This window comes from Miniopterus schreibersii, assembly GCF_964146895.1.
Source record: "Miniopterus schreibersii genome assembly, chromosome: 8".
NCBI classification, from domain to species: domain Eukaryota; kingdom Metazoa; phylum Chordata; class Mammalia; order Chiroptera; family Miniopteridae; genus Miniopterus; species Miniopterus schreibersii.
The window spans coordinates 69694558-69711763 of NC_138109.1; the positions used below are offsets into that span (position 1 = coordinate 69694558).

General features: G+C 46.4%; 1 protein-coding gene across 2 annotated transcripts in view; it reads left to right on the plus strand.

The window, feature by feature from the left end:
• Positions 1 to 11944, plus strand: part of GFOD1 (Gfo/Idh/MocA-like oxidoreductase domain containing 1) — a 108994-nt gene extending 97050 nt beyond the window's left edge. The window contains exon 2 of one of the 2 annotated variants that reach the window (XM_081143822.1): positions 6336 to 11944. In XM_081143822.1, coding sequence (XP_080999948.1) covers positions 6336 to 7255 — 920 coding nt within the window. In that variant the 3' untranslated portion in view covers positions 7256 to 11944. The remainder of the gene's footprint in view (positions 1 to 6335) is intronic. The other variant, XM_081143823.1, reaches the window with a different exon arrangement.
• Positions 11945 to 17206: the final 5262 nt, after the last annotated feature.

Sequence of the window (17206 nt, forward strand, 5' to 3'; positions counted from 1 at the left end):
GACTGTGAGCTCCTAGTCATCTTTCTTGCTCAGTTTTTGCCCCAGTGGCGAGCACAGAAATGTTGAAGGAATGGAGTAGAAATGAAGATAAGTAGATCCCTTCTTGGATTGCAGAGAAAGCTCTCTGCCCCTTCTGTGAATGGGCGGAAAAAAGAGGAAGCCATATCTGATGGCACTTCTGGCGGGACTCTGCCAAACTGCAGGACAGCTGCAAGCCTGCCTGCAGGACCGGCATGCACTTAGGCTTTCAGAAGATAAGGGACTGTCAACACAAGTGGAATAATCTAGGAGAACTGGTGGGAAGTAGCATTGGCCTCCTAGATTTCCACCATTGATTAGATAAGGGAATGTGTCATCGGCAATGTGCTGGCAGGGGGATGCTCTGAAATTCCAGGCTGGTTATGCTAGGGAACGGCTCTGATCTCTAGGTGGCCAGTAGCAGCCACACTGAGGTACCCAGGGATAACCTACCTGGTCAAGGACAGGGGAGGGCAGCTGCTCTGTGGGACAGCAGAGAGCATGAGTCTTTCCCTAGAGGTGTCAATGGGAAGCCCCTTGTCCCGGCTCCTGGGGGAGGACCTCTTCGAATGGAGCAATGCTCTAGTCTTTGGAAAAATATATGGGTGCTCAGCTACAGCTTGGAGACCCAGAGTCTGGAGGGTGTAAGGGGAGCAGCTCATGAGGGGGCTTTGGAGCCTGTTGGTTGGAAAGTCCTTCCTACAGCACTATCTCCCCATGAGGGCCGTGGGTACTTTGGCTCAGTTACAGAGAACACACTGGGCAGGCCTTGCAGGAAGCCACATTTGCATTTCCCCTCGAGGGACCTCCCTCGGGAGGGCAGTAAAGCTCCATCCGAAATTAATTTGAAAGCTTCTGACAAAGAGCAGGCGGACTGCCTTACACACTGAACTTTTACCCCCAGAATTTCCCATCCATCTCATTTTCTTCCCATGACATAGGTGAGGTGGTTTCGAGTCCCACCATTTTATAGGCAGAGGGCTCTTGCCTTATTTGATGACGTGGAGTTCTTGTTTTGAAAAATACAGTTGGTTCCAGCCCAAAGACCCCCCCAAAAGACCCAGCGTCCTATTCGCATGCACAGGGGCAAAGTCTCTGTGGAGGTGGGTTATGAAGACTCCCCCAGAATGCCAGGCCGGTGCTGATGTTCTCTGCCACCCACCGCAGTCCCACTGCGCAACCTTGACCAACGTGGCGAGATTCTAAGACATCCGTTTCTGGGGACAGGGACAGCCCCCTCAGCGGAGTGGGCTGCATGTGGCGTGACAGTGCCTTGGCTCACGGTCTGCGAGGGAAGCAGCAGGTTGCTGCCACCCGCCAGAGCCCGAGTGCCCAGAGTGCCCGCTGTCTCTTACATCACCGTGGGCACCAGTGGGCTTTGAAGAGGTTCTCCAGCTGCTCAGGGAATGTTTGGGGCTTGGCAGAACACAAAACGCTTTTTCTCAAGCATTCAGTATGTTCCCCCTGCTTTCCATAAACTGCCTGTTTATTGGGAGTAAAATTGAGTCCATATGGCTCACGTCCCTTGGCCTGATTCTCCACGGCATGATTTCCTTTAAGATTGTCCGAGGTCCCAGTGTTTTGGATCTTCTGCCTTAGGAGGACACGGCATCTTACCACAGAGAATCTGAAGCCAAAACCTCAGGGAGTGTGTTTTGCGTGATACCCTGAAATACACGTGAATGCAGGGCGGCAGAGCTGGCCCTGCTGTGAGAAAGCACAGGCCGTCCTCGGGTGTGCAGAGCGGAGACCGGGGCTGCATCTTTCCCTCGTGGTTTCCCATGAGGAGCCGGCCGTGGCTGGGTTAGAGGCAGGTTCCTCAAGGCTTTCTGCCTCTCCCTGAGTTTCTCTCCCTTTCTGTCTCCGTGGGGAAAAGCATTGACCTTCACATCCCAGGATGTCAGACCCACGTGCTTGGGGAGGGGTGCAAGATTTCGCCCTTACGTATTATTTCCTTTCCAGTGGAAAATGGAGAGGGAGTGCTTTAGCACTTTCCAGCTGGAGCTCATTCCAGCACTTTCTCTGGGGGTGGCAAGAAAGGCGATGTGGTAAGACACATGAAAATCATGAAGACACCAAAGACTTGTAGTACTTCCTGGAGCACTAAACCCAAAGCCCAGGCCGACAAAGGCAATTTGAAGGCAGGTTTCATCTATTTGCTTTCTTTGGGAGAAATTCAGCATATATTCAATGGCATCCGACACACCCAGGATTGGGGGGTATGTCAACCCTTTGCTTGGACACTGTGAGTTCCCTTTACATTGCACGTGATTTTAGGGGTAAGGGAAATGCTCTGTACCACACTAGTGCACTTGCACACACACCTGCACGCACACACGCAACCTGCATACACACACAGTGTCTGATGACTGGAAGTCTACAAGTAGGATTGTATTCCTTTAACTATAAACTTTCATCTATCAGATGAATAAAGTCGGAGGTGGTAAAACATGGTAATTGTAGTTGATAACACTGTACCATATAATTGAAATTGGCTCAGAGGGTAGAACTTAAATGTTCTCAGGTGCACACAAAAGATAAATATGAAGGCTGATGGACGTGTTAATCAAGTAGATGGTGGGAATCCTTTCACAATGTATGTGGATATCAAGTCACCATGGTGTACACTTTATATATCTTACAATTTTATGCCAGTTATACCTCAGTAAATCTAAAATAAGACAAAAAAGGGGAAACAACAATGATGACAATAGAATTGCGTTTCTTTAGCCTTAGCCCTTGATTCTTGTGAAGCTGCTGAGAACCCTGGGATTTGCGTAGGGCACATTTGGGAGGTGAAAGCTGGGAAAGAGAATAGAAGGATCTCAGGGTTCCAGAGTAGGCTTTGCAGAAGTCTCACCAAGAGGTAGGGTTGAGGAAGACTGTCCAGAACAGAGAGGAAACTACCTTTCTTTACACACCTGAGAAGGGTCTCCTAGCTCTGCTTTTTGGAGTCCTTTGAAAACTGGAAGCATTATCTTATTTTTAACAATATGTCATCAGGTTTCAAGAAGTGACCCATACTTTTCGATGGAGATTCCTGTTCCTCAGAACATGGGGGGTAGGGGGGAGATGTGCATGGGGTTAGGATGTGGGTCAAGTTTTGTATGTATGTTTGAGTTGCATCTTCTGGAGAGAGACCATAGCTTTCACTGGGATCATAGAGAGGTCCTGAGGAATTGGAGCAAGAAGTCCTGGCCACGTCATCTGAGCCTCTGAAACAGCCCAAGTTCAGGGTCCATATCACTGTCACCAGCTCGCTAGACACAGGTGCCGGAACAGGTCCATTACCTCTGGGATGTGCCTGCCCATCCAAGGCTCTGGAGGGCCCTCCTACCATTCCATGAACACTGTCCTTCAAAGGTCTCCATGTCTCTTTGGGGCTTACAAAAGAAAAAATTTATTTTCTGACCATAAAAGTAGAAACTTAGACAATGTAGGAAAATGTAGTAAAGAAAATGAAAATCGGTCATAATCTTACTAATGAATTAGCCACTGTAAACATTTCGAGGTCTTCCCATCCAGGTTTTCCCCTTTTCTTTTGTGTTTTTAAGAGAGTTGAGATCATAGTATGTCTGTGAATGGAGCCCTTTTCACTTAATGTTACATCATAATCATCTTGCCTGCCATTAAAAAGTCTTTATAAGCATCATTTTCAATGGCTGCACAGTATTCCATGTACAGCTGTACCCATTCTTCTAGCGCTGGGCATTTGCATTGGTCCCTTTTTGCTTTAATAAATAATGCATGAGAAGCATCTCAGGGCAAGATGCTGTGCTTACATTTTATATTATTTATGATAGATTCCTAGAAGTCTCTTTTGACTTTTGAAGATACCGTAAGTTAAAATGTTGCTGAGACCTATCTATAAAGTGTGGACATCACAAAAGCCTGTGGCAGAAAGGTAGGGCCGGGCATCAATGCTCACTGGATTCCTGCAAAACGCATGCCGGGCCTCTAGGAGCTGTGGGCACCGTGAATGACCCAGACTTTATCCTTGAGCAATTTATTGTGTAGTGTGAAGCCACAACTTGCATAAATAACCTGAGGAAGAGATGCCTGTATCTTGGAACCTTGGGGGAACCATGCGTGAGTTCAGAATGGGGCCGACTTTTCAGTGTTTGTTCATATTGCACTTTCTGGAGAGAGAGTCTAGCTTTCATCAGACTCTTCATCTACAAAACTGCTAAGAATTCCCCATTCAGTGATTGTACTGGGGGAGCATGAATTAAATTTCCCAGTTTAGTTTTTTCTTTTACTATTTTTTTTAATAGTTTTTATAAAAGAAATAAGATAAACTTTTATGTGCCATTAATATGACCAATAGAGTATAACAAGAAGATGGCAGTCAGGGGTCCTGGTTTTGGGGACCTTGAGGTAGGGTAGAGGAGAGGCCACAGGCTGTACCCAACAGGTATGAGGCAGATTTTGGCAGCATTTGTCACCTGTCCCTGCAGTGACCTACCAGTTCGTTTACAGGTAAATCTGCTCCTGCCCGCATAAGCTGGTGTTACACCAGCCTAATGCCTACAGGATCGTGTTATCAGAACATTAGGTTATACAGGTGCATGGCACTTCTGGTAATCTAAACCAGCGTTCCCTCATCCCTCTGCTGGAGCCTGGGTGCCGAAAGTTAAAGATGCTTATTGCTCATTCATGGCCATCAGGAAAGCCATCAGCTTGGTCACTCTGCAGGCTCCAGGCCTTTCACTCAGGGCCAGAATGAGATGTGCACATGGGAATTGATAGCCGCCAATTGTACTTATTTTCTACACTCAGTTCTGACCAAGTCTGTTGTTTGACTAGTTCTTCCAATGGGAAAATGAGAGAGCCATGTGCCAGGCCATGGCCCTGTCCAGGTGTCCAAAGAACCCTATCTCAGCTCAGCTTGTGGTGAAATTTCATGGATTTTGTCAAGTCAGGTGCTCACAGTTGGGACAGCCAGGATGGTTGTATGTGTCTTATCACTCCACTGCCCTGCAGTATTACTCTCCGTGTCTGTGGCTGGAGTGTCCAGGTCCCCATTAGGGTCTGTGCGCAGAGCATGACTGGACAACAGCGCCCTGCTACAGGCAGCCACATATCTTGACCCAGGAGCCCCCAGGTCTTTTACCTAGCATCCTTTAGTCTGGCTTGCTAACGAAATTGGTATAATTCTCTTATTACTGTTGTGTTATTTTGAGTTCCGGTTGGCTGTTTCTCCCGGTTCAGCAGAGTTGTTTTTCTTCCTTGGCTCTTGGCTTCTGCAGCATAAATCCTTCTTCCTTGCCACTCTCCTTTCCGCTGGCCCTTTGTTTTCTCCACATGCAGAACCACACAGTCTCCTCAAGGGCTTGCATCTACCTGTAATTTATGCACTCATTCCAGTTATCACATAAGCCTAATTCTTATTTGGCTTCAGCTCCATTGGCCAAAAGCACTAAACCTCACAGTGAGATAGATGGCAGTCGGGGAGCAACTGGCCACTGCCCACCCCTCAGATAATATCTGCTGTTCCCGTAAGGAGGCAGAAAACATTAAACTAACACATCTGTCACGCTGCCAGCCTTAATCCATAATGCAAAGTAAACAAGCAAGATAACACTCAAAATATAATCCTTTGTTGGTGGTTGTGAGGGAGACAGCTAGAAGCTTAGGCTTTTGAAGGATATCATTAAGAAATTCTTCCTCATACTTAATCAGGCTGACCTTGGCCTTGATTTAAGCTTATGTAGTCTAGTTTTGTCTAGATAGAGACACTATTCTTTTCTCTCCATGTGATATTTTTAATAATACATTTTAAACAATTTTATTTTACATATAAAATAAAACTTAAAGCATTTCTTATGTAAGATAATTCTAATAAAACATTTCATATTTGTAAAAAGATTATATTGCATAATTTAATAGAACTCATGTTTTATATTTTAATATTTTAAATATATTTTACAAGGAACATAGTTGTATATAAAATATTATAGACATATACATAAAATATTAAATGAGGTATTTTATATCTTAAACATTTTAAATATTTCTAAAATATAGGCAATTTAAAATATTAAAATAAGTCAATATTTAAATCAATGCCGATGGTTTGTACTAAAATTAAGTAATTCAACTTAGCTATTTAATAATTGAATATATATAAAATATTGAAGTACACAGAATATATTATTTTTGCATAAATAAAGGGTGTTATAAAATATTTAATTGTAATAAGGATATCCGATCCAGTCTGGGTCCCATGCCAAGAATTAACGTCTGGGGGCCACAGCGCCCCCTACCGCTCCCTCCGCACCCAGCGCCCTGATCAGCTGTTTTCCTCCCACCCGCAGGCATCGGCAAGAACGTCATCTGCGACCGCACAGCCACGCCCCTGGACGCCTTCCGCATGATGTCCGCCGCCCACTACTACCCCAAGCTCATGAGCATCATGGGCAACGTGCTGCGCTTCCTGCCGGCCTTCGTGCGCATGAAGCAGCTCATCGAGGAGGGCTACGTTGGCGAGCTGCTGGTGTGCGAGGTGCAAGTGCACAGCGGCAGCCTGCTGGGCAAGAAGTACAACTGGAGCTGCGACGACCTGATGGGCGGGGGCGGCCTGCACTCGGTGGGCACCTACATCATCGACCTGCTCACCTTCCTCACTGGCCAGAAGGCCATCAAGGTCCACGGGCTGCTCAAGACCTTCGTGAAGCAGACCGACCACATCAAGGGCATCCGCCAGATCACCAGCGACGACTTCTGCACCTTCCAGATGGTGCTGGAGGGCGGGGTGTGCTGCACGGTCACCCTCAACTTCAATGTGCCCGGCGAGTTCAAGCAGGACGTGACCGTGGTGGGCTCCGCCGGGCGCCTGCTGGCGGTGGGCACGGACCTGTATGGGCAGCGCAATAGCGCCCCGGAGCAGGAGCTGCTTCTGCAGGACTCCACGCCCGTCAGCAACTCCCTGCTGCCCGAGAAGGCCTTCAGTGACATCCCCTCGCCCTACCTGCGTGGCACCATCAAGATGATGCAGGCCGTGCGCCAAGCCTTCCAGGACCAGGACGACAGGCGTACTTGGGACGGACGGCCGCTCACCATGGCCGCCACCTTCGACGACTGCCTGTACGCCCTGTGCGTGGTAGACACCATCAAGAGGTCCAGCCAGACGGGCGAGTGGCAGAACATTGCCATTATGACGGAGGAGCCGGACGTGAGCCCCGCCTACCTGATCAGCGAGGCCATGCGCCGAAGCAGGATGTCCCTGTACTGTTAGCACAGACTGGGGACCTAGGGAGACTTGGGCCTTCTGCGTGGGGCCCAGAGTGGTGAAAGGCATTGGGGAGAGGTGGCTTCCAGGAGTGTGGGGGCGGGGAGGTGGAGGAACAATGGGAATAAATAGCATCTGGGAAGGTGAACCCCAGCCCAGGTGAGGGACCTCAAATAAGTCTGTTAGGATGCTGAGTAAATAGCGTGGGAGTGTTCAGAGGGCCTCCCTTTCCTGTGATCATCTCTGCTGGGTATTTGCATGAGAGAAAGGAGGTCTGGCTGCCTCTGCTGCACTTTACTGAGGAGCAAGGAGGGGTGGCTTTCCGCCTCATCTCATCCACTCCCCACACTTTGGCCTCCTTTGCAAGCCAAATGCTCCTGCGAGGTGAAACTCAGCTGGCCCCAGCTCCCTATCCCACCGCGCCCCCCCCCCAAAAAAAAAAAAAAAAACTGGCAGGGGAAAGGTCAGAGTCCAATGAGCTACTGAGAAAATTCCAATTCCAGGAAGCAACTTTAAGTGTCTGAAGGAGAAAGTACTTGGCAGAGAAGTGTGCAGCTTTCTTGATTGATTGGTCTTCTTCAAAGGAAGCAGGAGGGAGTGTCTTCCTAATTGGTCCACTGCCCTTCACCGGGCCTGAGGGGGGTAAGGGAATGCCAGGAATGGCCAGCAGAGGGATGGGTCCTTTAAGCCAAAAAGACAAGGAGAACACACCCTGCATGGAAACAGGCGAGGCAGCGAATAACATAGCCCTTTGAATCTGTCAGCAATTAAAAAACTGCAAGAAGCCATCTTATAACCCTGCTTCTGGTGGAGTAGAATTGAGTGTAAGGTGCTGCAGTGTGGAGGCTGTCCTTTCACCTGGCTCCCCAGGTGGGGCCAAGGAGACAGCAGTTCTTCAATGCCCTCAGGAGCTGGGGGCAGCTGTGTGCCCCAGTGTTGCTGTGGGAGTTCCCAGCAGAAGGGAAAGTGAGCCAGGCCTGGACTTGCTCTGTGCTCCAGCACCCTTCTCCCCTACCAAGCTAGGGAAGGGCTTTTAGGAGCTTCATGCAGCTTTGTGGATGGACATAAAAGGGAAGTCTTCAGCTCCACACAGACATAATCTTCTGCCCTTAAAAAAAAAAAAAAAAAGGCAAGGCTCTTTGACCTTTGCTTTCATGATTCTGATACCTGAAAAAATTTATTAGGTGTTAAACAGAAGGACAACAAGGAACATAAGTTTCAGTGCTTCTAAAATGGGGTTTTACAGCCCTCTCAGGTCTATCTTCATGAGGGGTTGAGAAGCTGATGTTGAAAAAAAACATATTATTCTACTCCTTGGTCTCGTCTCTCTCGTCACCCTCTGCTTACTTTTATTGGAGATGGCAAACTGCAGGCGCAGAGCAGGCAGCCGAAAGGGAACCACCTGACACACACACACATGGGTTTGTAAATGCTCACTGCCACCGAATGTCACTAAAATCGCTCTTAAAAATTCAGGACTGGTCTTGAAAGAAAGGCCAAGTCAAATACATTTTGAAGACAGGGAAATATCCCTTAATCTTTTCTTAGTCCTTCATCCCACAGAAGACATTTGTCAAGGTTGGATGTAGAAACTGGGGCTTGTAAATCTACGTAACTTGTTCACAGCTCACACAGCTGAGGCTTACACTCCATTTCACATGACTGGCTCAAGAACCAGAAGGGAATTTAAGGGGCTGAGTTCATCCCCAGGCTGAGTGGGCAGAATCTGAAACAAACAGTACTGTCAATTACATCTTCCATTCTCCTCCTGGGTCAATGTGCTGTGACGCCCAGGCTGCCCGTGGGTTTGCAAACCTCATGGGAATGGTGGTCGTTTTCTAGCACAGAGGAGTAAGGACTGCCTTCCTGGAAACATCACCCAACTTGGGGATCTTACAACACAGTCAGGTTAGTTGGATGAAATGCTCCATGGTACATCAGAGTCCCTGATCCGTTTTCAGACTTCACAATGACATGCCAAGCTTTTGTAGCTGTCAGTTCAAAACTAGAGACTAGGTCGAATGGAAGTGTCCCAGTAATCTTTTGAGCAATGGACTGTTTTGGTTCAGGTTCTCCTAAATTGCCCTCTCGATAGCTTTTGTGGATATTGAGTAGAAAATTTTTTTTTTCCTAGCTAGTCTAAAAGGCTGTGATTAAGGATGAAAGCAAAGGAAACAAGATGACTAGACTCTATGGGTCTCATTTTTCTAAGTCGTTTACAATCTAAGTAGGGATTTTCCTGGGGTTTCTGTACTTAACCAAAATACTTGGGAGTTTTTTCCCCTAAAGGCTTCTGAGCTGTGATAAATTTCCAGTGTCTAAAACAAAAATTCTTCTTTGAGGCTAGGGTATATAGAAAGAATATATATTCTTTTAAAAAGCATGAAAATGTTTTAGTGTATTCAAATGTTATCTACTGACATGCATGTAGTAGGTAAATGCAGGAATGAAAGGAAGAAAGGATAGTTCATTTTTTTAATACAGATTTATAGTAAATGGGTTTAAGATGCTTATTTAGTGCTCCTGTCCTACCACTTGCAAAGATTTAATTGCAATATGAAGCTCAAATCTCAAGCTTTCAACAGAGCTTGCCTGAACAAAGTCCAGCACTTATAGTGCCCTCAGGGATCTGGGTGCCATCAGCTGGCAAGTCCCAGCGATGATCCAGCTCTTTCTGCTCTGTTTAGTGTGTTTCAAGGAGCTGGTGGAATGAAGGCGCCACTTTAGGGTCTTCACATTTAGCCTGCTTTGTTCCTGTACTTGTGTGGATGCCTCTGCTACTGGAAATATGGCTCATGCCATTGGTTGCCTCTGTAGATGCCCCAAATTCCAAATCCTGAGGGGGCAGGCAAGGGGTTCTTGCCTGCAGTGTGTGGCATGCTCTGGGCTTGTTTGGATTCTGTGTTTTCCTCTGGAGACAGAGCCCATGACCACTATCAGCTTCTCCACAACTTCTCCCTTAAATGGGAGAGGTGTCACAGGAACCACAAGAACTCCTCAGCCTACCTGGCAGCGAATGCCTTTGTGTCAGGTGTATCTGGACCACAGCAGCAGTCCTGGCCAACTCCAACTCAAGATGAACTTCTCCCAGGGCCTTTCTCCCTCTGCAGAGCCATCGGAGTACTCCCTATGCTCCAATGGTTCTTGATATCCATTGCATGCAGAAATTTTAAGTACATTACCTCATTTAATCCATAAAAACAACCCTTTAGTATTCAGTATTGTTATTCCCATTTTACACTTGAGGTAGTCAAGGCTCTGAAAGGAAGAGTAACTTGCCCAGAGTCACACAACTATTAAACAGAGACAGCGTGACCCCGAGGATTTTCTGTCAGGCCTGCCCACTGCCCAGGCAAGCCTGTGACTACTGCACGAGGCACAGAGCCACTGCACAGGACATGGTCTTTTCCTCTTCTCACTGCTAATGGAGACAGAAAAGGGTGCAGATTCAAGATTCAGTAGCCTGAGAGCCAGTCACTTCAGTGGTCCTCCTGAGGGCTCCAGAAATTAGGGACTGTGATGGGAAGAAAAGGTTTGTAGGCTACCACTTTCCACTATTAACTGATGTGGTCACTCAGATATGGTACTGGCTGCACCTCCAGACTCCAATGAGAGCACTTCAGTCCATCACCTCTTAAAGCAGCATGGGGTGGTAGAGCTGGCCTCAGGAAATCCCCAAGGCCCACATCTGAATTTATGCCCCCATCCTTGCCAAGTACCATACAAATTAGAGATAACTGCTCACATTACAATCACAATGGGAAGTTTTAAACAGCTAGCTTTTATGAGTACATTCAAGACATAAATGAGTTTCTAGAAAATGGATTCAGCTGCAACAACTCAGGGAATACAGTCCATCTGCAGGTCTGAGTTCTAACTGCAACTCTTCCATTAACTAGCCATGGGACCTCAGATAAGTCATCTCCCCTCTCTGAGCCTCCCTCTCCGAGAGCTATGAAGGTGCTGTGTAGAGTAGGATGTGACGTAGAGACAGAAAATGACTTCTAGTCCTGGGTCTACCACAAAAAATCGGTGTGACCTTGGTCATCACTTAACTTCTCTGCGCTCTGAAGTCCCTTCAGATGCAACTGGATTTACTTCACCCAGGATGTCATTAGCAATGCTGAGTCAACCCCTGCCCCACCACCACCACCAGAATAAAGGCGACGGAATCAGAAACCTAATTCACAACCAAAGGTCAAATTCAACAGCTGTGGCTATGAGACAAGACGAAGAGAGTTAAGAGGGTGCAAAGGTACAAATGAGTGCACCGAGAAATGTTGAGTCATAAACAAATGAACTTAAAAAGCCCACTCCCTGAGCAGCCGTTTTCCTATATTATACTCAGACCACGGAGAGCAAACTCCAAGGCGATATATAATAATCAGCCAACGACATTTTGAAAATCCCAACTCTGGTTTGCTGTATCACCTACAATGAAAATCAACTTTGAAAGCTGATTTTAAAAGCTGAGTATATATGTATGTATATGTACAAAACCAAACTTATGTATAAAAAGACAAGGCATGTATACTAGATATTTTAAAGAGTTATTTATCAAGGGAAAAAGATGTGTGTTATAAAGTAAACAGAGTCTATATTTTCTATATAATGTAGATAGCAAAAAATAGCTTATAAATTATAGGTTTTGGTTTTCTTTTTTTTGTTATTAAAGAAAATAAAGGACAAAGAATGCAACTGTTCTTCATGTTTTAAAGACCCAGCTAGGTGGGAGGAGGCCTTCCCCTTGGGGCTCTCGGCACGCAGCCTGCTCTCTGGGCCCAGGGACTGATGCCCACTGTTACCTCTGCGATGCCCAGGCTGTGGTTAGCGTCACCCAGCCAGCTGGCCCGTGCCACTTCGCACGTGGCCTGCTGCTGTCCTCCACAACTTGCATTGGTGGGATAAAGGAATGAAAGGAGCAAATAAAGATTGAAGAGAAGAACAACTCCAGCTGTTTTTGTTTATTAGACCCAGGTGCTCTGGCTCATGAGTTTGGTACCTGGCCAGTTTGTGGAATCTGAAGAAAGGGGGTGGGAGCTATGGTGGTGCATCCACGGGGAGTGTGTGTGTGTATGTGTGTGTGTAAGACTAGTCAAGATAGACAAGAAGAGGACATGTAGATTTTTAGATTGGGGAGCAAATTTTAGAATTCCCTATTTACTATCTTCACCTAATACCTCACACCAAGCCCTGAAAGACACTTTCTAACAGGCTCAGTGGACTATTTACGAGAGCATCTTTGCTTGCTTTGTTCTTAGCACTGTTCAAAGGCAAACATCTTGAACTGAGCTCAGCCTATTTTCTAATCTGCATAACGTGAGGTCTCTCATGGATGGGCTGGCCCTTCCTTGCCACCCTGCTGTCTGAGAATGCACACAAATAATAGTTCTGGTCATGCCTTCTCTCATTTAAAACAGGTAAGAATCAGAAAGAATACCACAGAAGCTGAGATCTGGTTCCTCATTCCTCCAAGAGCAGGTTCTGAGGTTAATGCATTCAGAGAGCACAGCCCATCCATTAAGACAGTAAACAGCAGCCAGCCCCTGCATTCACATGAGTTATCATAGTGCACACATAACATTCTCACACCTTATGATACTGTGTAAACACCTTATGATACTGTCATAAATCTAATAGTAGTTCTGAAGAAGGAAGTAAGAGAGAGAGAGAGCGCTTTGCCAAAGCCCAAAGTGCCATCTGTGTTAATACAAGGCATAGAGCTGCAATGGGGCCCAGCCCTTTGAGTTTTTCCCAGAAGAGTGACCTGGGAACCAGCCCCTGATGGGAGACTCTACTCTCCTAAGCATTTATGTACATTTCTAATCCAGGAGCTAGTTGTTCCTGCACAGATTTGGGATTTTTGATGTTGGTTTCTCTCATGTTAAATTCATTTCTTGTTTTGTAAACCAGGGATTATACTGCCTCCTACTAAATCACAGGATTTGATGAGCACTGCTTTATAAGTCTCTGAAGTGTTGCTTAAAAAGAACAGATGCAATTAAATCATTCAGGTTGCTGTTTACAAGTCAAAGAAAAATCTGTGTTCTCTTATGCCCACTACCTCTTCCCCCTACTCCCACCACAGATAATCTCCTGCTTCTGTCATCTTGTGCATTTGTAGCTCCTGTTGTGACACGTCAGGGTGGTTCAATCTCAAAATTAAATGCTACAATTGTTATGAGAACAAATTACACATATACAGAGTATGCAGAATTTTGTATAGACATGAAAAAAATATAATTTCACCTCAAAGTAGTAGGCTCCCACTTTATTAACCCACACCTTCAGTTTGCCTAAGCAGAAAGAATCCTGTGCCCAGTATTCCTAGGCAGCCCCTATATGCACTCAGCAGTAGCAGTGCCCCCTACTGGAAGGCTGTCCAAGAAGTGTACATAACAGAAATGAAAAAGACACTTGTTCATGGAGTGTGGCCAAGTCACAACCAGATAAATGGCATTACAGCTTACTTGAGCCAAAACCTCTACCAAAAAACCAGATGCAAAACATTCAAACTCTTTTGCTTTGTTCATTCAAGTTGAGGCTTTCTCTTGAATCCTATCTCTGAGTCTGTATCTGCTGGGTAAATTCCTGCGAGGACTTGAGCTATGACGGCCTTTGTAACGTTGCTGGAGTCGAACCACAGCTCTGCAAGATGAACTCATCATATCTAAGTTGGTTCTTGGAATTCTTCTAAAATATCCTAATTATAAAACACCTTTCTCTCCTAATTTTACACAGATTCTGATTGCCTTGGATCAAAACAAACTCTTTCCCTTTAGCCATGAGTGAAAATGAAAGACCAAATGCTTTTTAGGTGCACTTTTTGGGCAATTATAGATGAATTCATTTCTTGGTCAATGATTTGTACACTGATGGGGCTCAATCCCAGAATTAGAGTCTGGAATACATATGTATGTAAGCCCCATTTGTCACTGGCCACTAGTGCCTTGGAAGAACACCACCCTAGGAAGAAGGAACCCTAGGAGGGCCTTGAGTGGCTGCAAAGGATGTAAAGACCATGTCCACAAAGCCCACAGGTTTCAGGCAGCACTTAGTCTTGAACTCCCCCAGGTCACTAACTCCCAGGGGTCTAAATCAGGCCGAAATCAGACAAGGGCTGCTTGAGGCTGATCTGGAGTGACGAGTCACTCCAGACTCCTCAAAATCAAAGACAAGAGGCATATACCCAGTGAGACTAAAGGGAGGGAGCAAGACCACAGCCCTCACCATCTTTTTAGGCCCTCTGAGGCTGCTTGTTGAAATGTGGGGGCTAACAGGTGAGCCTGGAGAAGCCAATCACTCTTCAGTGTGACAGGCTAAGGGAGCTGGACTTGACATTGTTTCCTGCCATGAGCCAAAGAGAGCTTGCCTGAGCAGAACAGCTGTGTATCATGGGCTGTAAAGTGCTAAAACTATATGCAACACCAAGAAAACAAGAGGAAAGGAAAGGATGGGGACAGAAAAGAGAAAAAGGAGCTGGGGGTAAGGGAGGAGAGCAGTAAGGGGATAGAGGGCAGGAGCAAGGGTGGCAGTTTATGCCAAGGGTAAATATAGATGAGGGGGGAATAGATGAAAGGCCAGAACTATGCATTTAAGATATGGAAGGTTCTGAAGATAAGTGAATGTTACATAAGATATCTGAAACATGGTTCCGCTGCGGCTGGCAGGCCTAGTCTGTGCTCTGAGAACAGGTTGTGTGAGGAGGAGGAGAACATATGAGAAGGAATGAGGGAGGGATTCTTACAGGAACTTCAGAAAGTCTGGCTGATTCACTTCTAAAGCTGTTCAAAGCTATCAAACTGTTGGCATTTGCTAGAAAATTTCAATACCAACCACTGTGTTAAGTGAGCACCGGACCCCAAGGGCACCTGGACCCAATCTTTCTTTTTTGCTGCTTCTCTTATTTGCCATTCCCCCAAACCCGAGGTCCTCACTGATTCGACATCTATTTCACCCTGTCCATTAGCCTGTTCCCGGGGCCCGCTGTGCAAACTCTTCTTAGCAACCTACCATTTAGCCTTTTCTTGCACATACAGCGTCTCTTACCACCTTGTTGGCTTCCAGAGACCCTGTTCTCCGGGCCATCACTGCAGTCTCCTCTCCCCCTTTCACCTGAGCATTTCTAAAAAAAATCCCACGATGAACAGGCCCGACCCAGCAGGACTGGATGCTCATCAGCTACATCTAGCCTGGCATTCGCTGCCTTGCACTTCCTGGCTCAGTCGTTAGATCGGTTCTGGATCTTCTCTTTCTGTAAAGCTCCCCAGGTAACTGAGCTGCAGTTCCCCACCCCCAGCCCTTGTCTTCTGCTCAGGTTAGCCAGCCTGACATTTAGGGGACACCTACTCTCATTTGCCTCTTTGCCACCATTCAGAGCCCTCTCATTCTGGGGAATCTGAAAGCAAAATCACGATTTGTATTTCTTTGTGGAAACAACTGATCTCCTTTCCATGGGTGGCTGTTAACAGAGTGGTAGTGGCATAAAAGGGTTCTCTCCTCAGCCTGTCAGCAGGCAACAGACAGCTAGCATTACCACTGACAGTCCTAGCACCGGTGGGGACGGAATCCTTTTCAGCTCAGGAATGCCTTTCATCCCCAGTGTTGAAAGCTTTGTGGAAATTAGGCCAGGGCTTGTGAAACAGTTCAAGCCTGGCCACAAACAACCTGAACATCTACACTAAAGGCTCCTTGTACTTTAACTGGTGTTTTGGTGTCCTTGACCCAGCTAGAAGGCTTGGAGAACGCCTTTTCACAGGGACATGCTCAGATAAGTGCCATGGAAGTCAGTGCCATGTGGTACGTCTGTAAGGTCTGATGTACTCCATTGATTCACAGACTCTGCAGGGGTTCAGATCTGAAGGAACAAAAGCTGGCCGAGAATACAGCATCGTCAAACCTTCAACCCCAGATGCCTCATTCATCTGTGTCACATAGAGAACTGTGGGGCTACCACACCAACTGTATTTTCAAAGACCTTTTTTTAAAAAAATATATCTTTATTGATTTCAGAGAAAGGGAGAGGGAGATAGATAGATATAAACATCAATGATGAATCATTGATAGGTTGCCTCCTGCATGACCCCCACTGGGGATGTGCCCTGACCAGAAATTGAACCTCAAACACCTGGATCATAGGTTGATGCTCAAACGCTGAGCCACGCTGGCTGAGCTCAATTGTATTTTGAATTCACTGCTGCCTTTCCTCTGAGATCAGGTTGTTCTCAGACCTTGTTCTGTGACTGACATCCTGGCAATTACCCTATATGGTAAAGTAGACCAGTCAGGACAAGCCCTGCGGAGGCCAAAACAGGCCCCAAATCCCTGGCAAGCTGGTCTTGAGATTAAGCTCTTGCTCTCAGTTGCTGGCTTGCCATGTGCCTAATAGACCATGTATAATCTTTTTAGAGCTGTTTTCCAAATATTAACGAGTTCTAGTACATGTCTCAAGAGATTTTACTTTCAGATAATAAAAGAAGTACAATCAACTTTCAATTCTGGCTTTTATATTCTGAGTTGCTAGTTGGCAACTTTTTCCTGCTCCAGGACACCTGAGAGACAACACAAACTACAAGGGGAGTAACCTGCTCTGCAATCGTTTTTGTTTGGATTCTTAATCATACCTACCCTCTTCCCCACTTTTGTACCCCAAGTCCACTCTAGGGTCAATGGACTCAGGCTGGGGACCAAGGCAAGTATAGTTTGTTTGAAAAGTTGCCTCTAGATCAGTTCTCAAAGTGTGGTCCAGGCTACGCAGCATCAGTACCAACTGGGAAGCTTGTTAGAAATCACATCCTCATTCGCAGCCCAGACCGAACAAGTCAGAAATTCTGGGGGCCGCCCAGGATGCCATCCAGATGAGGATGCCGCATGCTTACTGTTGCTTGTTCTAGGCTGAGTCTCTGTCCTCCATCCATCACCCTTTAAGGACCACTGTTCTGGAACAGTGGCTCTCAG